Source organism: Eufriesea mexicana, unplaced genomic scaffold (assembly GCF_001483705.2).
Source record: "Eufriesea mexicana isolate 0111107269 unplaced genomic scaffold, ASM148370v2 scaffold221, whole genome shotgun sequence".
NCBI classification, from domain to species: Eukaryota; Metazoa; Arthropoda; class Insecta; order Hymenoptera; family Apidae; genus Eufriesea; species Eufriesea mexicana.
The window spans coordinates 194,440-218,555 of NW_016908377.1; the positions used below are offsets into that span (position 1 = coordinate 194,440).

The 24,116-nt window shown below is 33.1% G+C and overlaps 4 protein-coding genes across 4 annotated transcripts in view; all 4 read right to left on the reverse strand.

Moving 5' to 3' along the window:
* Nucleotides 1-1,658: 1,658 nt before the first annotated feature.
* LOC108555662 (odorant receptor Or2-like) lies at nt 1,659-5,239 on the reverse strand. The gene is made up of 6 exons (XM_017911440.1): nt 5,045-5,239; nt 4,111-4,363; nt 3,530-3,633; nt 3,034-3,348; nt 2,530-2,805; nt 1,659-1,727 (listed from the first exon to the last, which is right to left on the reverse strand). Exons 1-6 carry the CDS (start codon nt 5,237-5,239, stop codon nt 1,659-1,661), a joined length of 1,212 nt encoding a protein of 403 aa, XP_017766929.1.
* A 1,333-nt stretch (nt 5,240-6,572) lies between these two features.
* Nucleotides 6,573-11,121, reverse strand: LOC108555669 (odorant receptor 13a-like). The gene is made up of 6 exons (XM_017911447.1): nt 10,927-11,121; nt 9,688-9,940; nt 9,297-9,400; nt 7,981-8,313; nt 7,347-7,622; nt 6,573-6,623 (listed from the first exon to the last, which is right to left on the reverse strand). Exons 1-6 carry the CDS (start codon nt 11,119-11,121, stop codon nt 6,573-6,575), a joined length of 1,212 nt encoding a protein of 403 aa, XP_017766936.1.
* A 4,697-nt stretch (nt 11,122-15,818) lies between these two features.
* Nucleotides 15,819-20,438, reverse strand: LOC108555671 (odorant receptor 13a-like). The gene is made up of 6 exons (XM_017911449.1): nt 20,244-20,438; nt 19,428-19,680; nt 18,868-18,971; nt 17,222-17,545; nt 16,334-16,609; nt 15,819-15,878 (listed from the first exon to the last, which is right to left on the reverse strand). Exons 1-6 carry the CDS (start codon nt 20,436-20,438, stop codon nt 15,819-15,821), a joined length of 1,212 nt encoding a protein of 403 aa, XP_017766938.1.
* Nucleotides 20,439-22,352: 1,914 nt separating this feature from the next.
* The window catches only part of LOC108555664 (uncharacterized), a 3,113-nt gene continuing 1,349 nt past the window's right edge, over nt 22,353-24,116 (reverse strand). The window contains exons 3-5 of the mRNA XM_017911441.1: nt 23,550-23,795; nt 22,909-23,184; nt 22,353-22,412 (exon numbers count right to left, since the gene is read on the reverse strand). Coding sequence (XP_017766930.1) covers nt 22,353-22,412; nt 22,909-23,184; nt 23,550-23,795 — 582 coding nt within the window. The remainder of the gene's footprint in view (nt 22,413-22,908; nt 23,185-23,549; nt 23,796-24,116) is intronic.

Here is a 24,116-nt window from a genome sequence, read left to right on the forward strand (position 1 = left end):
TCAACCGACAGAATTGTAGGAAAAATGTTCCAAACGAACGAAGCTTGACGTGACATTGCTTTGATCAATATGAGACACTCAGTTGATGATCATTTCATGACGGTCAATTTCTATGTCTTCCCATCAAACGAACTGTCACGATTCGCACGTCACACGACTGCAGGTGTACATCCAGTAATTTGTCGCGTATCGATTATTGTATCGTCAAAAACGAGTACTATAGTGAATGGTCACTCGGGAAAGAAACGTGATGTGATCAGGAAAGTATGTCTGATTGTTTGCATATAGTGAGAAATCATGACACGGTATGCGTAGTATATTTCAAGATCGATTGGATCATGTGTGTGCATGTGTGATGTGAAGCGATGACATAAATTAGTGTATTCAAAAGTTCTATAATTTAACAAAGAATGAGGATTACTCCTCTGATGACTGACGATGTATAAAGATGTTCTTAGAACGATGACATAAATTAGTGTATTCAAAAGTTGTATAATTTAACAAAGAATGAGGATTACTCTTCTGCTCACTGAGGACTGAAGATGAATAAATAAAGAATTTCCGCTGTCAATGAAAAACATATTTGCAGTAATGTAATATAAACATATCTTTACTACCATTGTCATTAATGTACTATAAAATTGTATAGTTCCTCGATACTTACAGAAGAATGAACTATATGGAAAGTCTAATCTTTACTTACCGATTGTAAGGATAGACAAAATATGATTGACATTAGCTAATAAATTTAGTATATTTATTATACTCTATATAATTTGTTTTACTAAATTATTACTACACTATGCTTGACATTAGAGGGATTCCTCTGCATTATTTACAGCATTGGAGCATACCATATTTCTTCTTCACATTTTCAGGATTCGAGATGTGGTCTCCAATCGTGGTGTATACACTTGGTCGTACTACGTCGTGCGTATTCCATGGGTACCTGGTGCTACTAGAGGGTCCCATTAAGTGATTTCGTTGACATGCAGGAAGAAAGCAGAAGTGAGTTTACCAGATTTTCTTCTTGATACTGAATCCTGACTATCAAGGAATATGCGAACATCCAATGAGACGTTGATTTTGTTCCTTTTGTCCGTGTCGTAGTGACACATAAATTACTTAAAGCAGCATCATTTACGTTAGTATTGTTTCTGAAGACACAATAAAGAATCTTTTAGCAGTCAAAAAACACGGTGTTTAAGACTTCATGCCAACGAGAATCAAGTCCCTTTTTAACATTTTTCCATACTTGCTCATGCAACAGGATATGTAAAATTAGATGTTCTCGTTTTGGAAAGAAATGAATTGTCAAAATTAAGTCAAAAATTAAATTCCAGGAAAGCATTGGGATTTAAGATTCACTAAAAATGTTTCTATTGCGAAATAAATAGAAGATATGTGATTAATGATGGTGATTAATGAATCAAATCAGCTTGAAATGGGACAATAAACGTAATTCACCTATTTTGGGAATAGACATTCGTGTATAGTATAAAGGCTTCAACTGAAGGTTTGATTGGGGGTTTTTATGGCACATAGAATCGTTATATTGGTTTTATTTCCATGAGTATTAAAACACACATAACAAAAATTGCATTACTGGTATTATAGTACTCTTATATGTTCATATAAATGGGTGCATGGTTGGTCAATTATTCGCTCGCCATTCTCATTGAGGACTCCCTCATCAGAGTGAAGTATGATAGTGTAGAACTCATAAGCTGTAACAAGTAGTTTAAGAATCATTATAAATATCTGCAAAACAGTTTTATCAAATGTTATAATGGAATATAATTATCACAATTGGAATGTGGTAATTAATGTATATATATTAGTACAATATAATAATAATATGTCGATGGTAGAATGTAAATATGCATAACATAACATAATATTAATATTAATGCAATTAATTAATATTAATATTAATTATAACTAACATCATTAATATAATATTTATTCTACATTATATAATTAATAATATATAGCATGATTCCTATTGACATAAAACAACATTAAGAAAACAGGTAAATATACACAAAAAATTAGTACACAATTAAATTATTTAAGGAACACTAGTTACATTATTGTCTATAAGTATCCTGACACTTTCATTGATTTCTAGTAACAATTTCTAGCTATCAAAATTTACAAACCAATAACAAATCAATAAATAAAATTATCACTCATCATCTTTTTATAATAATGGAAAATTGCAAACTTTAATTAATTATCAAGCAATGAAATTACAATAGTATTGTTGTATTAAGGCCCCTAATTGGAGAAGGGCTATAAAAATGGATGGTAGTGAAAGTGAGTGTGCAAAATGAAAACCAGTCCCATCGAAAAAACATTCGACGACGAACAATCTACCAATGGGTATGCAATCTTTTCGGCGACCGAAGTGGTAGGGGTAGTTTTAAAGAAAATTAGAAGCAGCGAAGAACAAAATTATTTACCAAAAATGCAAAAGAAAAGCAATTTAAAAAATGTGGAGAATTAGGCACAAAACGAGATACATACAGCAGTAGTTGTCTCCAAAGACACAGGAAAGAATCCGCCAGCGGACAAGTAACACGGTCGCAACGACTTCATTATCATAATCCTCATATCCTTTCGTAGCTTTCTGCCAGGTTCTGTCATTGGCAAGACAGACCACCAGCCGGAATACGTTGCTATGCCGATATTTGAGCTTTCTTCTATCAAACCGTGGCAAGCACGTGTGAAGAAAATTATGTAGAAGAAGTTGCCGGCTATATGGCAAACGGAAATGAAGCGCGTCAAAATAGACACGTCTGCCTGTGTACATAACACGTGGTTAACGTAGTTGCGCTTAAACGATATAATATCCCGGAATACAGAAATTTCGCAAACGTGTGTTTGTGAAATTTTGAGGAATATTATTTGGAATATCTTCGCGAAGGTAATTTCAAGAAATAATTTGCGTGAAACTTATACTTTCTCGATTGACTATAGTCCTACGGTACGATAGCTTATAGGAACAACGGATACTTTGTTCACACGTACCAAAAGAATCTCGTACGTGTTGAGGCACATTAGTATACTGAAGACGACAACGTCACTGAGGATCGGTAGCATGTAAACGTACTTGAGCTTTTCACAGAATTTGATCAGCAGTTGATGCCGCCTGATGCACTCCTTCAAGGCTGTATAGCAATTATTGGTGTAATCGATAGAATTCGTTTCTTTGTCGAAGTCCTTCCACAGGCTCGACAGCTTGCGTTGCAGCATGCGAAATTGGTAGATCGCGTGCATGTTTAGGACGCATAAGAAATTGCAATGGCAGGCATAGGTGGCGCCAATTTGTTGCAAAGCAATTACCTGTGGGATTGATGCAACATTGATATTCCATAGCGCAGTAAATATGAAATTATAGCATTGTGTTACTATATTCTCGTCTTATTAGATCAAAATTAGTGGTTTAATTAGCCAATCACTGTTTGTTATGGAATACATTTGGAAATGGATATGTTTCACGGATGTGAATGAAGATTTAGGATACCTGGGTGGCAAATGCAATTTCATAATACGGTGTCACGCTTAGAGGCAGATCGACCCATACTTTGAACGGAAGTGCCCTGTCAGACTTGTTCTTTCCGATATTTGCTGAAACATTGTGGATGATTTTCATGCTTAACTAATATTTATATACTGTTGTTATATTCTATTAATTAATTTTTGGATGAATTTTTAATTGCCAATTTTAGATAATAATTAATTCCTAGTGTCAAAATTAAAAGTTTTAAATTTAATTCGAATTAAATTCAAACAGCAATTAATCTACTTTGTGGACTATACTCTGAGTTAGGATTGCCTCAAAAATGGATATATTGCAGAATAATTAGGGTCGTGTTACAATGTTTTTTAATGGGAATATGTCAATTTTCGCATGAAATCTAGGAACGTACTAATTATTAATTATTATTGCTGAAAAATATATTTCGACTTCTATTTCAGGAATACTTTCGTTTCAGAAATATACTATTTTCCAAAATACACTTTATTCTTACTCTAAAAATACCGTGTATTGATTTCACATATGATCATGCTTTTCATCCTTTTATCAAGAATTAACTTACTCACCATAAATCGGTATAACAACATAAAAGACCGAAGCGGCTTGCGCAATACAACATATACTTATAGTCCACAATTTACAAAACTCTCCACACTTCTTCAATAATATTTGATCCTCCTGATCGTACTTGAAATGCCAAAAATTCTGTTGTGCGAGTATTATAATATCGTTTAGAACCGTATAACGCATTCTGATCGCAATTGTCTTAAATAGTGACAAGCTAATGCATAGTACATTAGACATCTCGTAGAAGCAGTGCTGAAACAATTCAATTGCAAAATTTATTTCAATTTCTATACGACACATAGTCGGTCACAAAAATATTTGAAAATATATGCAATTTGACTCCTATCTTCTCTACTTTAAATAAAAATTTCGGAACTTCTCACGTTTTAATTATTAATTGACAGTCATTGACTCATATCGTAGAATGGGGAATTCTTAGATGAATATAGAGAAGATGAATATTTACTGTTGATAGAATAAGAGTGCAGAGGTAATGAAATATGTATATAGCGTATTTTACTTTCTTTATACTTCTTTTGTACTATCTTTATATTTCTAACTTTGATTTTTGGTTATGATATTTTAATTTTCGGTATCATAAACTTGCTGTATCAAAATATAGTATATAGCAAAAATCAATTTTTAATCATCGAATCTAATATCACTTTCACATAATTAAAATGTATTAAATATTTCATCATTATAAGTCATTCTGAATATTATTAAACCTTAATCTGCATCACGTTAAAATTGAGTTTCTTAATTTTTTTTAACTACTGAATATTAAAAATTTCAAGCACCATTACAAAGTTATCCGAGGAAATTGTGGTCTCGACATAATCCTATTAAAAATGGCTCAATAAAGTATTCCACTAATAAAGGTTTCGTCAAATGTAAAAAAGACTTATCTTAAAATCTGATCATCATACTCACGTTCAAATCATCCAAAGTGTAGTACATATCAGTTAAATTAATATACAGAGAATAAATATGCAACGCAATGGTGAAGGACATGGCGAACCTTCTTCGACTCTCCTCGGTATTGCTCTCGTTCATCCACGTTCCCGTGAGTCTCAGCAGAAACTGCGACGTTTTAATCGACATATCAGTGTATTGCAGCGAATGCATGGCAATTCTTTATCGAGATCTCAATTTTTAAGTCACTCGTCAACCGACAGAATTGTAGGAAAAATGTTCCAAACGAATGAAGCTTGACGTGACATTGCTTTGATCAATATGAGACACTCAGTTGATGATCATTTCATGACGGTCAATTTCTATGTCTTCCCATCAAACGAACTGTCACGATTCGCACGTCACACGACTGCAGGTGTACATCCAGTAATTTGTCGCGTATCGATTATTGTATCGTCAAAAACGAGTACTATAGTGAATGGTCACTCGGGAAAGAAACGTGATGTGATCAGGAAAGTATGTCTGATTGTTTGCATATAGTGAGAAATCATGACACGGTATGCGTAGTATATTTCAAGATCGATTGGATCATGTGTGTGCATGTGTGATGTGAAGCGATGACATAAATTAGTGTATTCAAAAGTTCTATAATTTAACAAAGAATGAGGATTACTCCTCTGATGACTGACGATGTATAAAGATGTTCTTAGTAATCGTTCGAACTGGGTGCTACAGTAATTGGGCACTACAATTGAAAGTGTACATTACAGTACTTATATTTATTAATGATATGAACAATGACCTGATTTCGTTCAGTCTCGTGATAGATTCATTCCTGAAATGTTTTGGGGACTTAATAGGTCCAATATGCGTAACATAGTTCAATGCAGTTACAGCAGAATATTGCATATTCTTCATTTTGCAGCCAAAAATTTTGTTTTTGCGTTTATGGATTCAATTGCTCTATTGCGTGTATTTTAATTCATTGAAAAATAAAAGATATTTATGTAAAATTCGAACGAGTGCTGTCCTGGAAGATTGTTAAGAGTGTTTGGCACATAGGACGAAAGTGACCACGTGCAAGGGATATTTATGACAGCAGAGTTTAGGAATGCATCCTGAGTGTTTGATGTATCTGGTCCACTGTGGGAAATGCGTGAATGGGGAAGAAAGCCTGAGTATGAAAGAAGGCAAAGTGCAAGGTTAAATAAGAGTACAAGAATACGAGCGAGTCAGTTTAAGATCAAAAATATTATAAATCAGATCGAAGTCAGTAGTTTTAAATCAGGAGTCTTAGAAGTCTGTTGTAGGGAAGTTGTTAGAGCGTTCCATAGTTACCATTGTATTACATCAATCCTTTATTCTATTAATGAATTTTATTTTTGTTCTATTAAGTGCCAAAATACTATTCTAGCCGGACCTGCCTAAATAGCGATCCAAAATTTATTTATTCCAGTAAATAATTTTAATACATACATTGTATTAAATGTATGTATTGTATACTTGTTTTCTTGATTTATGGTGCAATTTACGTTTCGTCCGCTTCTTATATGTGGTTCATTAGGAGTGTGAAATATGACATGGCAGTACTCAAAATCTGTAAAATGTAAATAAAAGATTGCCCATCAAAACAATATTTACTATAATGTAATATGAACATACGTCCTCTGCATTGTCACTAACCCTTTGAACACGAGAGGCGGCTCTCAGTCGCCATTTAATCAGATTCTAAAGATCGTTATTAATTAATATCTCGAATTTAAAATTAATAATTCTGTGTCTTATTGTAAATTTCTATTTCATATTTACCGTTTTGAAAATATCTTCGACTTTATCGCAGAAAGTTTTCGAATTACTATGTTTCTGTAAAAGAATGAAAAGATCGCCGAGTGCAAAGGGTTAATTTACTATTGAACCTTATAGTTCCTCAATATTTAAAGAAGATAATGAAAATAGTAAAATCCAGGTTTAAAGAAGTTCAAGATTTTTCCTATTTTGAACAGACTTCATTCGAATATTTATTTATTAAATACGATCCTGATCAATTGATCAATATAATGTACCGATATTTACAAGGGGACCCTACGTTCGTGGACATCGCTTTTGAAACAGTAATAGCTATAAGTTATCGTATATACCTAGTATTGGAAAACCATGATGGATTTCTTCATACTGGTCCTTTGTTTTCGAAATAATTTTCGAAGAAATCCATTAGGGATTTTCCAGTACTAGGTATGTATTATGATTTATACCAATTATTGTTCCAAAAGCGATGTCCACGAACGTAGGATCCCCTTGTTAGTCTGTATATTATACTCACCGTGGTGTAAGTTTCCAGTGACACAGGGAAAAATCCGTTCGCAGTCAGACAACACACTCGTCTAGCCCGTACGATCACCATTATCAAATCGTCTCGAAGCTTTTTCCCAGGTGTATTCATCGGAATAACTGTCCATAACGATGAATATGCTCCTATAGCAATGTCATCACTGTGTTCTATCACACCATTGCAGCTGTAGGTGAACATAAATAACAAAGACATCGAGCCGATTAAAAGAAAGACGAAAACGATGCGTCTCGTAGGAGGAGCATTAGCCTAAGAGAAAACAGGATTTAAAAAGAAACGTGTTTGTATCTAAAGTATGAAATACCATTACACCGAGAATACGGGACTATATATGTATATAATTAACAATGTTTAATTCAAATGATATATTTCAGGAATTGTGCCAAATAATTTTTGAATTCTTTCGTTCAATTGTATTCTAATATAGTACGAGGTAGTACTACAGCAATATAGTACGATAGTAATCTATACACAGAGACAAAAAGAACGGAAAAAGCTATGATTCGATAAAATTTGCTAAATTCCTTCTTTCGTAATTATCTAAATGACTCTCAGGTACAGGATAACATTTTGTGCTAACGATGTTTGCAGTGAGTTAAATACTAACCAATAATACTTGATAACCAAACAAGCAGATTAACATACTGAATACCAACACTTGTCCAAGTATGATCATCGTGTACACGGTTTCAAGCTGGTTGCAAAAGTTGATCAGTGACTGATGAAGTCGAATGCATGTTTTCAGTTTCTCGTAGAATTTGTGCACCTGCTTCATCAACATCGCTTCCGTATTCTTCTCACATATCTGGTGTTCAGTGTCACACAGTTTCGCAAACCTGTATCGAAGTATGCGAAACTGGCCACCCAAATGTATGGCCATGATGCAGAAAATATTGTCGAAGCAAAAGTAGCAGATCCCGATACAGCACATGCTTATCGTCTGTGAAGAATAACAATTATTTCCATTTTTATTGTTAGTCCAAGAAATCTATGATATTGTAAAATCAATTGGGACCTAGGTGTTTATATCACGATCATAGTCCTGTAGATAATCGAGGATCGTGTTTCACAAGGTTTCATTTAGGATTTAATAAAAATTTAGGTCTCTGTTTCTTATTTTATGTCAGTCACGATAGTCTACATCTTAAAATAAATATTCCAGATGATTATAGTTTAAAAAGGAGAGTGTAAGTATTTCGAGTCATTGATTTAGATGAAACTTTGCAGGTTTGTAGATTTAGTCATGCTGTTCAGGAAAATGTATTATAAGGGCAACTATTCGATAGTTTTTGAGATATTTATGTAGGAATAGTAAGTGTGAGAGTTAGTGCAAAGGAACACTCGGGCCTATCTACTGGTGACGGGCAATAGACAGCAACCTAGGGTTCAGACTGAATGTTTGGAGTGACATCTGAAGTGTTCGTGGAAGGACGAGTGATCGCATGCAAGGATCGGATGAAAGGGATATTTATGACTGTATGAAATGCAAGTGAAGAGCGAAAGGCGCCTGAATGTTTAGGGTACGTCACTCACCAAGAGCGAGGCTATGAGAAATGCGTGACTGAGGAAGAAAGCTTGAGTATGAAAGAAGACAGAGTGCAAGGTTTAAATGAAAAGAGAGTCGAGTCGGTGACAGTTCGAAGAGTTGACATGCGAGTGTGAATTGCGTAATTAGTCTAATCTTTTAGTTTGTATTTTATTCTTAAGTCTCCATAGCTCATAAATAAAATATATTGGAATTAAATAACATATTTATTCCTTGTATTTCGCCAATCAAAATATATCCCTACATTCATGATTAAAGCTTTATTATTCTTAACTAGAGATTTCTTCCGAATAGTTATATAAATATTTCATAATTATTTCATAACGAAGTGTTCGTAATCACAGGGCAGTTTGGGTACAAAGGAATTTTTAAGTTACCTGTATAACAAATGTTATTTCATAGTAGGGCGTCACCGATAGTGGTAAATTTATCCACAAATTGAATGGATGTTTTCTTTCTGCTTCCTTGTCTTTCATATGCTCTGTAATGAATGCACAAATGATTTATTTTCGTCTACATAAAATATATTAAATTTTTCTGCAATTTGCTTTTATATCTGTATTATTAAATTTCCAAATATTTTATTCTAGTATTAATTAGTATAATTGATTTTACAATTTTGCAATAAAATCATACGACGAAGTATTTCTTAACTAGCTGTTTTGACAGCTACCTGTTCACTTTTACAGATATGATAGTCACGACTTGAAGGAACATTTGCAACGAATGGAATAAGAATAATTTCCCAAATCAGGCAATTTAAATTACCAATTATCGGTGTTATTACATACGCCACCATTGCACAGAAACCAATAATGGTAACAGAGCAGACGAAGAAAGCACATGTTCTCCTGCAATTGCTTAAAATTTCTTTCTCTTGAAAATCGTATCTGACATTCCAGAAATTTGCCTGCATATACATAATCAAGCCTAGAAATTCCTCTTTATGCTTCATTATGATACATATCTTGATGAAACCCATAAACACTGTTAAAAGATTGGACATCACGTAAAGAATATCCTGAAATGTGTTTTCAAATAATTACTAGCATAAAATAATTGGTATTCTAGGAATTATTACGTGCACAGTGTCGTAGGTAACAAGTGATTAAGAATATTAGCATACACTAGAAGCAAATAGACAATGGAAATATATAATAAAAAAATTAAATCAATTATTTATTTAATTTTTACATTAATTTTAGGAATTATATTTTTATCAATTCGATTATTTAAATATTATCAAGTTGAAATGTATTTCAATTTTCTCTTTTAGATAATTCAGAAATAATTCCTAATTTATTAATGACGAAAATTTTAATCAATATTCTTTAACACACCTTAATGTTACTAATTTCATTTCGTCATACATATACGTAAATAATATTTTCCCACATAAAAAGGAAAAGGAGAGGAATGTCGTATTTACTATACAGAGTAACGAAGTTCTTCGTATAATAAAAATTAAAAAAAATTTTCAAATTTTCATTAATCAAAATTAGTACGAAGATTTTATATTTTAAGCTTCCGAAACTGATGTACATAAATCGACTTTTGAAATACAGGTAGCCCTCCTACAACACGGCATCCTATAACACGGTTTCGCTCTAACACAATAAGGAAATTGCGAAATCCTTTGTACAGCACTGTACTTCTACATGAGGAGTGACGACGAAGAAATTTATTAAATTAAAGTTGCATTAAATTAAAATAATATTTTTGTTCTTTCCTTCGTTTTGTGTTGTACATACATTTATATTTTTAATAAAAATTAAGTTATTTATATAGAATTAAAAAAAAATTAATTTTCAGTAAATTTTCGGAACGTAACTCCCCTTTCTGTACTGGCTCTGGCTCTCATACAACACGGTTTCATACAACACGGCATTTTCTGGGAACCTATCTACCGTGTTATAGGAGGGTTACCTGTACCATCATTATTTGCGGATAATTAGATATTTATACAACCAAGTCGAACATAAATTCAAAATACGCAGATATACTTACACCTTTGTATAACAGGGTGAAGTATAAATCTCTGAGAATGGTGACCATCCCTAACAACGTGTTCCACACAGTGTAAGTGAGTAATATCTTCATTTTACGTTTTGTTGCAGGATCGTCGGTCATCCATATGCCTATGTTCTTCAGGAAGATGATCGATAGATTCATCGATATATCCAAGTACCGTTCTTCTTGCATGGTGATTACCTAATGTCTAAAGTCGTCGCTCGAGTATCATTTCTTCCCTTATGCCACTGGGTGTCACAGTAATAACAGGTGCTGCTTTGATCGGTCGTTTCCTATTATCAGCGTTCTGGCAGCACTTCGTGTCCTCTTCTGCACGACAATGTTACCTTTCTATCACAAAATTGTAACACGAATCATATGAGAGAGATAGTTGATTGTCACCTTTCGACTGTTACTCGAACGTGTTTCTAGAGACTTGAATGTATGTTTAACTATTGATGAATTTCTCTGTATTATTTACAGCATCGGCGTATACCGCATTTCTCGTTCACATTTTCCGGACTCGAAATACGGTATTCGGTTTATACACTTGATCGTAGTACGTCGTGCGTATTCCATGGGTACCTGGTGCTACTAGAGGGTCCTATTAAAGTGACTTCGTTGACGTGCAGGAAGAGAGCAGAAGTGAGTTTACCAGTTTCTCTTGGTGCCGTTGAATCCTGACTATCGAGGAATACGCGAACATCGAGTAAGACGTTGATTTTGTTCCTTTTGTTTGTGTCGTAGTGAAGTTAAGAGCAAGAGACGTTGAAGGTGTCGCACGTGGATGCTAAATACGTAATGCATTTTGGAAACACCAAGGATATATGTTACCACGAGAAATGGTGGGACGTGTGATAAGAATAAATATGAAACTGTGAAACTTTAATTTCCGTGAACGAATCTTATAGAATTGCATCAATTTACAGTTGGTGCTGATGCAGTTGCACAACGTGACCTGAAATGTTATACGGTGAAGATGATATTTTCATACTAATTGTAAATACCTGTAGAGTATTATATTTTCAACATTCGTTGATTATTTGCATATTCGTATATTCATTTCGTTAAGTATAGAAACGTGTATGGTGAAAATGATTATGGTAAATAGTGGCTGTACGTTGGTGTGGTGACACAGAAGAGACTCTCGGTAATATACGAGATTTAGAAACAGAAGTCGTATTTCGTCTGTACTTACAAATATATTCAAATATACAGACAATTATGTGTAAAGTGATTAATGCATAATTTCGAAAATGCAATTTATATGCAATTTTTAAGTGCGTGGTATTTTATGATTCTTTGAATCCTCTTGATTAGTATGTTGCAATATGAGGTCTTTTAAAAGTATATACAACTCTAATTGTAAGGTGGATTATGTCAAACCGATACACTTTTCAGTTCTTAGATCTCAATGTTTAAAATTTATATTCAATTCGAGTTTCCTTCTATTTGTCTGTTAAAGATGAAAATGTGAAAGGGTATGATGCAAATAAAGAGAAGATTGATGAATAAACGAAGAAAATATTACTTGGGTGAAAGTAGGAGATATGAATTTATTTGGTTATAGGACAAGTTGACATATTTGTAATGCTTAAATAAAATCTATTTTATTAATCAAAATGTACTATTTCTATATTGTTACAATTTTAATATTTTAGAGAATTTTATGAGATTTCTATGCGACTACATTTTCTAGAAGCAAATGATAAAAGAAGTATGCTATTTTTATATTATTACAATTATAATATTTTACAGGATTCTATGAGATTTCTACGAGAGTACATTTCCTAGAATGAAATGGTAAAAGAAAATCTAGTTGCAAAATTCTTGTAAAATAACATTTTCTAATCTGACTGGCACTTAGTGCACGTCCATGTAAATTTATTTATCATTGTACCTAGATTTCAAGAATAGTCTGAGACAATCTGTGCCGATCGTGCTTTCACTTTTCGATTCTATCTTTATCATTTATGGGGTAATTACGTACATATTTATGTACATTATGGAAACTGAAATGTAATTTTCTATGGCTTGTCTTAATAGTAAAAAGTGTAACACAGCGATACTCAATACCAGCAACAAACGAAACGAGTAATAGAGTAAATACTAAATATTATGATATTTATTATATATTCTATATATTAAATAATAAATAGTATCTTTAGTAATGTAACGTCACTGGTTACATACTATTACAATTTATGTTATATTTAATCAATTTTTATCACAGTATCAATTTTTAACAGAGTATCAAAGGGTGCAATTTGTAACTATTATTGCACAACTATCACTGTAACTATTATTCTTATTATAATTATTATTTACTTCATAATTACTGTATCAATTCCTAAACTAACTAACTGCTATATTAATTACAAAAATTGGGATACATAAATTGAATACTATGATAAAATTCACACATTCTAATGGTCTTCTTCTATTTTCTGTCATAGTATTTACCAATATCTGGAAAGTTATATAGTTATTCTTTATTTTTTATTTCTTTCTCTCACCCATAACTCAGTTGTTTCACAAATGCTGAGATTATATAATATACTAAATTTTACTACTTTCAGAATATTTTACTGTATAGTCTACTATAGAATTTAGTCACTTAACAACATAATATAATATTTACTGTGAAAAATGGTTACATAAAATTTCGTTTACTCCTGCAAACGTTTCCAAAGACACGACGAAGAATTCATAGGCTGTCAAGCAAGAAGGTACATCAGGTCTCAGGATAACGGGTGTCAAATCCTTTCACATCGTTTTCCCACCTCCGGTAATAATGCTCATGGTCCTTCAAAACACTCAAAAAATCAAAACACTTTGTTATCACGTTGTCAATACGATGTCACAACTGTAGGAGAACATTAATAATCTACCGAGACATGTCAAATGGAAGCTGAAAATCCACCGCATTCTGGTGAGTGCATCCGGCTGTGAAATTATTACCATTACTATTACACTGTAATTTTTCATTAATTCTCGTGGTTCGTACCTTTGTTTCCACAGAAATAAGATTTTAGACAGGAAATGGACGTATAAAACAGTATGACATATGATTAACATGAAAGAAGTTGACAGTGTTTTGCACAATGTGTTCCTAGTATTAGGATTGATGTATAATTTGGGTTTAAACCCTCGTCGTGATCATCATTGTAAGTATAACACGCATTCCTAATAATGCACAGTAGACATTACATTGATAAATAAGTTGTCGTTCTCGAAAAGAGATATCGCACTGCCAATAATCTTACTGTTGCGACAGAATATTAAGCTTGTACACTCTGTCTGCATCCATTATTGCAACTTATCGATGACAATCTAAGTCTTGATTTCGATGTGAACTATCGGCATCCTCTATACACCGATCGATCAGTTTGTAGTCTAATTGTAAGCGATATTTAGAATAGACAGGCCGAGTCTCCGACTGCTTACCACGTACATTTCACACCAACCAATCAGTAGACATACAAAACTTATAAAACCACGGAGACAGCAGTCACGAGAGAGTTCTCCTAAAAATCTCACGAAGACATGACAAGCATCACGACCAGACCATCAGTCAAGACCCACGACGATCAACTCAGTGCGAGAAATAGTAACACATCGGAACTCTTTAGTTCAACCCTAATCAGGTCTAGCAGTATTAATTTAGAATAGGCCGCATCCCAGCAACTTTGTCGCGTCCGCGTAAACGGGCCTTACAACCCCGCGAAACTCCCACCGTGCGAGTTGCAGTGTTCGGGACGCAACACCTGGATCACGAAATTTTTCGTGAAATTGAAGTTCAATCGACATTTGTGTCGCTTCGCCAAAGAGGAACTTAGCTAGTAAAATTATGGTATGCGTGTTAAGAAGGTAGCTTGTAATATGCTTTCTAAATACTTAGGTGATTTAACCCTTTCGGTACTAGTGCCACCCATTGGCGTCGGCTATGAAACGTTCTCTGGGTACCACCGTCGCCTATTGGCGGCAGCCAAGAAACGTTCTTTGGGTGCTACCGTCGCCTATTGGTGGCATCTACGAGACGTCACCGATGACTATCGCGGTCCGAATGAAAAGTTTAGTGTCAATCACGCTTGAGATTTCTATGAATACCGCAGAACACGTTTTCGCGGCTTACGCTGCCGTACAGTGCAACCACTCTTGTGGAAAACTTTCTCGTACCACGAATCTATAACCGCGGCCAGCTCCTCTGCACCGAAAGGGTTAAAGCGGAAGAATAACTGCGCAGTATGCTTCTGGAGCTGCATGGTGTGATGAAGTAGCGAGATGATGTGATTTGGTGTTGTTGGGAAGGGAACTGGATATTCCTTGGTAATTCGTGGTTTACTCGTTGAGAAAGTGGAATCATTACTGATTTTCAAAGAATTATGACATTTTATTGCTAATATATCTATGATATAATCGTCCATGTATACGTGTACCAAGATTCCCTGAAAAAAAATTTATTTTCGTCTTTGTTTAATAGATAGGTGTATGGCAATTCCTCGACACTATATATTCTATTGGAAAATAAACCGTATTCTTTAAGAATAATAGCTTATTCAAATTTAGGGTCATTAATAACTTTTTGTTATACCATAATGATGTAGAGTATGATTTGGTGTGTTATTTTACTTCCTGATTATTTCTGACGCTTTGTACGATGGGTAAGTAAATTCTCGAAGTTAAGAGAGTAAAAAAATTTCGATAAGTTAATATTTTTGCTATTGTATATATCTATATATGTATATATACTTAGGTTGTTTAATAAGAAGTCTTCTTTCTTTCATCTACTTTTCCCAACAGACGGAAATATAAATGTCATCTAAAACTATGTTCCTCTGAAAATTTATCATTTTATCTAAGAATTGATATTGCTAGTTATACTTGAGCTATGTATTGTTCGTGTTATCTCTCAACAATGTGAAGTATGATACAGATGTACTCAGAATCTGTAAAAGGAAAATGAACAATCCAAATATTCATCATGACTTCTATATTCCTTTTCTTTGACTAAAAAATCAATTTCTACAAAACCTCTCTTCTATAAAATAATTAAATTCCTGTGCCATATTAATTATGTACTTCGCGAACGTAATTAGTTACAAATAATCCCAATTTCAATAGATGCATTTATCACAAAAGTAAATAAAAGTAACGAAATAATAGTAAATTAACAAAAGAAATCACACACTATTCTATGAAAAATTTTTTAAATATTGGTATTCATACCGTTACTTTTTTCTTTGTATTCAATTTACAAAATTGATCAGTATAGTATGCATACTGTATAATTAATTGAACAAATCGACTAAATCTTTATATGGATTTTTTGATATTATTAAAAATATCCTCGATATTAATAGAAGTATGTAATAATTAAATTATGAAATGTAGCATAACTTACGTTAGTATATGTTTCCAAAGATACAACGAAGAATCCATTAGCTGTCAAACAACACGGTATTTGAGACCTCATAGCAACGAGTGTCAAGTCCCTTCTTAACATTTTTCCATACTTGTCCATTGGTAACATGAACCACGCACTTTCATACGCGGCGTTGGACACGTCCATACTGTCCCTTATCAAACAGTCGCAGCTATATGTGAACATTAGCAATTGACACATGCATCCTGATATGTGAAATGCGAAAATAATGCGTCTTGAACGTGGAGCGCCTTCCTAAAAGAGATTACATAACACACATTATTACATAACCGTGAAATAATTGGAAAATTGCCGAATTGAATTCAAGTGAAAGTAAATAAATTATCGTTTCCCACTGTAGGATTCCTGTATTATTTCACAAAAAAAAGAATAGAACGAGAAAAAGAATGAAAAATTATTATAAGAAGGAATAAAATGAATATGAGGAACTCATTATTATGGACAAAGTAATTCACATTTTGTAAAAAGAGAATTTTATTACTTCATTATGACACCTGTACAATAATTAAAAATAAATAGAGCATAATGTCAAAATCAGTGCTATTGCATTCGTGGAACTGAAGTTACTACAAAAAGTTATTAGGTATTAAAAAGGAAATTAATATTTCGTAAAAGGGCAATATTATTAAGCAAAATTGATTTTATAGCATTAATGAAATATCGGTAAACGTAGTGACAAATATGAAAAATTAGTATTTTCTTCTCTTTTATTTCTTTTTTGGAAGTTGGATTGAATTAAAAGTATCTTAGTCATTATGATTAGAAATGGTTATTACGGAAGGAATTATTTTATAAAAAAAATATTAGTAAAATGAAGTGAAAATGTAAAACGCAAGTATTACTCACCATAAGCAACAAGTATCCATCGAGGCAGATTAACAAACTGAAGAGTAATACCTGTCCCAGCACAATTGAACTGAATACATCCTCGAGTCTTTTGCAAAATTCAATTAACGATTGATGTTGTTGTATATAATCTCTGAGTTTCATATACTTATTCGTAGTGCATGATGGTTTCCCTGAAGCTTCGTTGCATTTCTCGTTATCGTTACAAATATTCGCGAATCTGTGTTGCAAGATGCGAAATTGAACAGCAGTGTGCAGATTGATAACGCATAAAAGATTGTCGAAGCAATAGTAGCATACGCCAATGTGAAGCGAAAACAATATCTATGGAAAGATAATTCGTAATAACTTCTATTGCGTATAATTAAAAAAAATTCTTTTACGACATTCAACGTTATATTTGAACTCTGTTTCGCATTAATAATCAGAAGTATAGAATTATTCGATGAACGACCTGAATTTTTTGAGGCACGAATGTAGCGTCCTACGGTATCGAATCTCTTCGATCTCCCAGAACGCTTATCACGCGCCAAATTAATATTGCGTGACTAGTTGTGATAATAAGGATCCAGAATGTGTGTGGTCAAAAGAGAGTGTTTATTTACAGAAAAGTGTAGAATAGTTATAATGTAGACGTTAACGGAGTACCGTTTCGAACACGCGTTTGTATGTGTAATTGAGTTGTTTTAAGGGTCGGTGCCGAAGACGAACTGCTTCTCGATTTTCCTCTATGTCCTGTCTCGTCGTGTTCGGTCCGGTGTTTTCTCTAGTTTAGTTCTGATTGGGTAAAATAGATGTTGGTGGTGGAAAGGTAAAGAGTTTTAATTGGACAGAGGGTGTGACATAAGGACCTTTGGCTAAGGAGTAGGAAACTGTCAAGGAGCCGATTTCTGATGGTCAATGACGTGATTTATAAGTGCCGTCCGTCCGTCGCTTGTTGGGTCTGTCACAAGTGGGTCCCATCTGTCGCGTCTGGTACTAGTAAAATTCCTAATTTTGCTTTACCTTTATAAGCTTAATCCGCTAGAACGGCGTTGAGGCACATCGAACCTCCGGAATTGCAGTCGCGGTATAAAATATAAAATCATAATCTAAACACGCTCTTCGGGACGGAACAACGAATATGACGTTCATTGCACAAAATTTATATTTATAATGGTGTTATATTTGTATAGTGTTATAAATATTAGCATGATATAGATATACATATACGTATATAATAATTACTGCTTTTTGATTATTAATTTATAAAACAAAATAAAATCGGAAAGCAAATAAAAATAAATATGTATAGTACATTTATTAATATTTTATATTAAATTATTAACTAACGAAAGGAGTATTATTGGAAAGTGACTGAAAATAAATTACAGATTTTAAATTTTTATTCGAGACTCAAAAACTATTATATACGCGAAAATATCGTTCCATGTTAATCTTAGTTTCGAATTCATGGTAGATGTATAGTAGTGTATTAAAATGAAATGAAATGAAATTTTAAAGCAATCTTAATACACATTTTCTTCTGCTACTCGTGCAACAAATTCAAAAACGAATGCCCCTGATTACTTTCAGTCAAATTTAATTTATAATTAAATTAAACTAAATTAATTTATTTAATTTATAAAAAGGAAAATTATGTATACCTGTACTACAAACATTATTTCGAAATACGGTGTTACATTTAATGGCAACTCGAGCCACATATTAAAAGGAAGTATCCTCTCTGAATCATTCTTTGCATGGTTCGCTGAAAAGTTATATCAATATACATCTTTCTCTCAAATTTCCATCCAATTATTATTATGAATAATTACTATTTCATAATAATGAATATTAATATGAATATTTATTATAATAAAATTATGAATAATTTTTTTTTATTATGAATAATTATAATTATGAATAATATGAAATATATCTATATGAATACAATTACATAAAAATTTGATTTATATGAATGTTCGTATATTCATTCTTATTATATCAATTAATTATTCATATTCGACTTGATCATATTCGAATCAACATGATAACGTGTTGAAACGTCCACGTATCATAACTCGAAAAAGAAAGAAGAAAAAATAAATGATTAGAAACGTTCACCAGTTGTCTAATATCCAGATTTTCATCACTGCTTTATAAAAATTCGTATTTCGCTAACTCACGTCATTCATTTTGTAAATCGATTATCTCGTCATCTCACCTAGAACTGGCGTTATCACAAAAGAGAAGGCTGTTCCTTGAGCAAAGAAAATGAAGGTGCACACGAAAATTATACAGGTACGTTTACAATTATCAATCATACTCTGCTCGTATGCGTCATAATTTGAGTGCCAAAAGTTCTTGTTAGCGTAATTGATCAGATCGTGAAGCTCCTCGATATATATGAACAAGTCCAAGAGCTTCACTGTAACTAGAACGACAGTTACGATGTTGCACATGACGTAAATACTATCCTGTAATTCAAAAATCGTTCAATACTCATGAAATTTTTAAATAACTTTTGGTTATACAAAATGTTTATGCCAATAGATTTCCGAAGAAATTGCTATATACGATCGAATATTACTAGATTGAAATTACTACATATTACTAGAAATTGCTACATATTACTAGAAATTGCTAAATATTACCAGAAAGTGCTACGTACAGATAAATATTACTAGATAGATTAATCTAAATTACTAATATAATTACAAGAGATTACTAGACAGACTACTCAAGTTTACTTTGAGTAAACTTGAGTTAATCGACTATTAACATCTACTCTATCTACTATAATATTATTATACTGATAAATTATTTTATCACGCGGACACGACAACAGAATCGTCAAAATCAATACACAATAGAACGTATTCAAAGTTGAAAAGTGTACCATTTCCAATTTCGTGGATTCATGCTAAATAAATCAGACGGAGATGACCTAATGTCGAATTAACTTATAGAAACAATTTTCCTCTCCATGTGGAGGTGTTGATTACCTTAAATACTATCAAAATTATCCCAATTCACTTACATTCATATCTCCCCAACTGAAGTACAATGCTCTCATCTCGTTCGACATGGAGAACAGGGTAGTGAAGAGCGTATAGCTCATGGCGATGTTCCTCCTTTGTTTTTCGACATAATTAGTCGCCAGCCAATAACCCACGAATTTCATGTAGAAACTCGTCACGCTCACCGATAGATCACGAACTTTTCTCGTACTCATACCGAGACTTTAATGACAGATTTCTCCGATCTCCTAGTCCCCCATACCAAGAGCATCTAGGTCGTATACGTGTCGCTTTAATTCCTGGCCGAACTGTTCCCATCGTTTCGCGTATATCACTTTGCGGACAGCTGGTCATTTCAAACGTCATCGTAATTGTTGTTCTACAGAGTGAAACGGAGAAAGGGAAAATGTCTCGTATCGATCAATTATGCATGATTCTAAGGTGACAATAGTTGTTCAGAACTCGTCCAACCGTGTAGCAGTTGCATAGCTCGAGGTTCAAGAAGGATGAAGTGCATCGAAGTCCGACCACGAGCTTGTTGTTCTTGGACAAGAGAAAGGGAATTGAGATTACTATTCGTAAATTGTCTAGTGCAGATTGCATATGTTTTCTTACCTGTTGTTTCATCGGTATCGCGCACAGGGTGAAGCATATTTGTAATTTGTACCGAATTGGAAATATGAAGAGAAAATTTCGAGGTTAGTGGAATTAGATTCTGGAATAATTGTTTAAGAATATGATGAAATACAAAAGGGAATGAAAAGAAAGGTATGTTTCGCATGTATATGTTGCATGTACTATCGGTGGAAAATTGACGCGTGACTTCTGTCATGTTTTGCGTGAGAATTTAGTCACGATTTAGTTAATTGGAACGAAGATTCGTCATACCTGGACGATTGTTTTTAATTTGCATTCTAAGTACTTAAGTGGTCTGTAGAGGAAGAATAATGATGCTCAGCTCTTTTGGAGTTGTATGACGTGCTACAGGGTTGAAATCATGTGATTCGGTTCTCATTGGGTAGGGTTCTGTCGAGTTCTTTGGTAATTCGCGAGTTGTTTGGTCGAGTAGGTGAATTCTTTCTGGTTTTTAAGGAATTTTGAAATTTTATTATCAGTATATTTGTGATATTATCGTGTTATACCGTCACTTGGCCGATCTTACTTGGCGATGGTTAGTGACGTGACGAATCCGAAAGGATATTGAGTGTTTCTTGCTGCGTGGAGTGGACTATATATTTGAGTGATGTGAATGATAGACGATGCTTCGAGATTGAGGGAGTGTATAGGGTGCTCAAGAGTTGATTCGATACTATGAGTCTTCTACGAGAGTTGACACGATATTGTGTGTTATTTGCCTCGTGTTTCTCCCGAGAATGGTTAGGTTAGGTTAGTTAAAGTCTAGAGTTCAATCGAATTCTTTGTTGACCAAAGTACTTTGCTGTTTCTTAATAAAACTGTGGGAATTGGAGATTCTGAGGTGGAAGAGTAGAACTCGCAAACAGTTTTCAAGAAAGCCAGAGAAATTGCTACTCCATGTAGCAGGTATATACTTGTCACATATGGTGTCCAAATGGTCGATGTCCCATCGTGCTTATCTAGGGTTCGGGTTCTGAATACGGTACTATTTAATCGCCGAAATGGCACTTGGAGGCTTTACAGTCATCTATGCAGACGTGTATCTAGGTTCTCTTAAAAAAATTAATACTTATTTTTATTTCATAGTTAAGCAGATGGCTGTTCTTTGAAAGCATATACTCTTCTGGAAAATAAGCAATATTCTTCAAGATGCATAGCTTATACAATGTTAGCTCATTAATTACGTTTGTGTTATTCGTTAGCGATATAAAATAGGATTGTTGGTGTTTAGTAGGGAATAGTTCCTTTATTTACCTTCCTGGTAATTTCTAATACGTACTATGATGGGTACGTGAATTCTCGAATATGGGAAAAGAAAGAAATTTCGAGAAGTTAATTTTGCTGTAATCTATATAAGCATATGAACACGTGGTGTTCAAAAACTGTCTATTTGCTTTTATTTCTATTTTTTAGTACTCAAATGTATCTAAAACTACATTTCCCTGAAAATTCATCATTTTATCCAAAAATTGATATTGATAGTCATGCTGGAGTTATGTGACCTCTGTGCTGTTCCTCAGCAACGTAAAGTATGATACCGCGGTACTCAGAATCTGTAAAAGGGAAACGAACAGCCATAATCTTCATCATGATTTTTACATTCTTTTTTCTTTTGCTTTTAAAAAATGAATTTCTACAAAATCTCTTTTCTATAAAATAATTAAATTCCTGTTTCATATTAATTGTGAATTTCGCGAACGTCATTAGTTGCAAATAATCTCAATTTCTATTAATCTATTTATCAGAAAAATAATTAATTGAAGAAAGATAATAGCAGGTAATAAATAATATGAAATTAATAACAGAAGTGGTTCCAAAATCCAGGATAAATTTCGATAGAATATTAATTATATTGTCACCTTCTGTTATTGGTAAATCTATAAAATTGTACTATACAGATTATGTTCTATATAATGAATTAAATAAATGAACTAAATCTATATATTTTATTATTATTAAAAATACCGTTTGTATCAATAGGAGTGGCTATGGTATTCATACAAAAATGTAGCGTGTAATAAATAAATTATGAAAAGTAGCATAACTTACATTAGTATATGTTTCCAAAGATACTATGAAGAATCCATTAGCCGTCAAACAACACGGTGTCTGAGACCTCATGGCAACGAGTATCAAGTCTCCTCTTAACATTTTTCCATACTTGTCCATTGGTAACAGGGACCACGCACTTTTATACACGGCGTTGGACACGTCCATACTGTCCCTTATCAAACAGTTGCAGCTGTATGTGAACATTAGCAATTGACACATGCAAACGGATATGTGAAATGAGAAACTAATGCGTCTTGAACGTGGATCAGTTTCCTATAGATATTACATTTCGGATATCGTTACATAATACAATTACACAAAACTGTCTTTCCTTTAAAAATCTTTTATATCCACGTCTTGTGTATTAAACTTTTCTATTCAAATTGTACTATTATTAGTACTTTATTATTATTACATAATCCAAATTTTACTATTATTACATTACTATATCCAAATCAACATGTCAATGAGACGAAACGTTCACATACTCAAGAAAGAAAAAAGAAGAAATAATAAATTATTAGAAATGTTCACCAGTGATTTAAAATCCGGATTTCTATCAGTGCTACTTCAAAATTCGTATTTCGATAACACATTCCATTCATTTCGAAAATCGATTATCTAGACACCTCACCTACGAGTGGTCCTAACGGATAAGAAATCGCTGTTCCCTGAGCAAAGAAAGTGAAGGTGCACACGAACACGAAGGTACGTTTACAATTATTTACGATATTCTGCTCGTATGAGTCATAATTTCCTTGCCAAAAGTTCTTTTGCGCGTAATTGATCAGATCGTGCAGCTCCTCGATATACACTAATAAAGCCAAGAGTTTCACTGTCACTAGACCGACAGTTCCGATGTTGCACATGACGTACATTCTGTCCTGTAATCCAAAAATAGTACAATACTTAAGCTACCTTATAAATAATTTTTAGTTATCCAAAATATATTCGCTTATGTATAAATTATTAACCAAATTGCTAAATACAGACATATATTGCCAGAGACATTAATCTAAATTATTAATATAATTACTATTACTTATTACTATTAGTAATTATATTAATATAATTACTATTACTTATTACTATTAGTAATTATATTAATATAATTACTATTACTATTATTAATATTCTATTACTTATACTGTTAATAATATACTAATAGTAATTAGCATAATTATTATTATATATAATAATATAAT

What these genes read in the sequence shown, in the direction of transcription:
- LOC108555669 (XM_017911447.1), bottom strand. Translation starts at nt 11,121, where the DNA reads ATGCAAGAAGAACGGTACTTGGATATATCGATGAATCTATCGATCATC. An exon ending in TGTAATAACACCGATAATTG is followed by an intron (nt 9,401 to 9,687) that starts GTAATTTAAATT and finishes CATTCATTACAG; the next exon opens with AGCATATGAAAGACAAGGAA. An exon ending in TTGGTTATCAAGTATTATTG is followed by an intron (nt 7,623 to 7,980) that starts GTTAGTATTTAA and finishes GTTTTCTCTTAG; the next exon opens with GCTAATGCTCCTCCTACGAG.
- LOC108555662 (XM_017911440.1), bottom strand. Translation starts at nt 5,239, where the DNA reads ATGCATTCGCTGCAATACACTGATATGTCGATTAAAACGTCGCAGTTT. An exon ending in ACACTTTGGATGATTTGAAC is followed by an intron (nt 4,364 to 5,044) that starts GTGAGTATGATG and finishes GAATTGTTTCAG; the next exon opens with CACTGCTTCTACGAGATGTC. An exon ending in ACACGTACGAGATTCTTTTG is followed by an intron (nt 2,806 to 3,033) that starts GTACGTGTGAAC and finishes TTATGTACACAG; the next exon opens with GCAGACGTGTCTATTTTGAC.
- LOC108555671 (XM_017911449.1), bottom strand. Translation starts at nt 20,438, where the DNA reads ATGAGTACGAGAAAAGTTCGTGATCTATCGGTGAGCGTGACGAGTTTC. An exon ending in TGTGATAACGCCAGTTCTAG is followed by an intron (nt 18,972 to 19,427) that starts GTGAGATGACGA and finishes ATAACTTTTCAG; the next exon opens with CGAACCATGCAAAGAATGAT. An exon ending in CTTTGGAAACATATACTAAC is followed by an intron (nt 15,879 to 16,333) that starts GTAAGTTATGCT and finishes TTCCTTTTACAG; the next exon opens with ATTCTGAGTACATCTGTATC.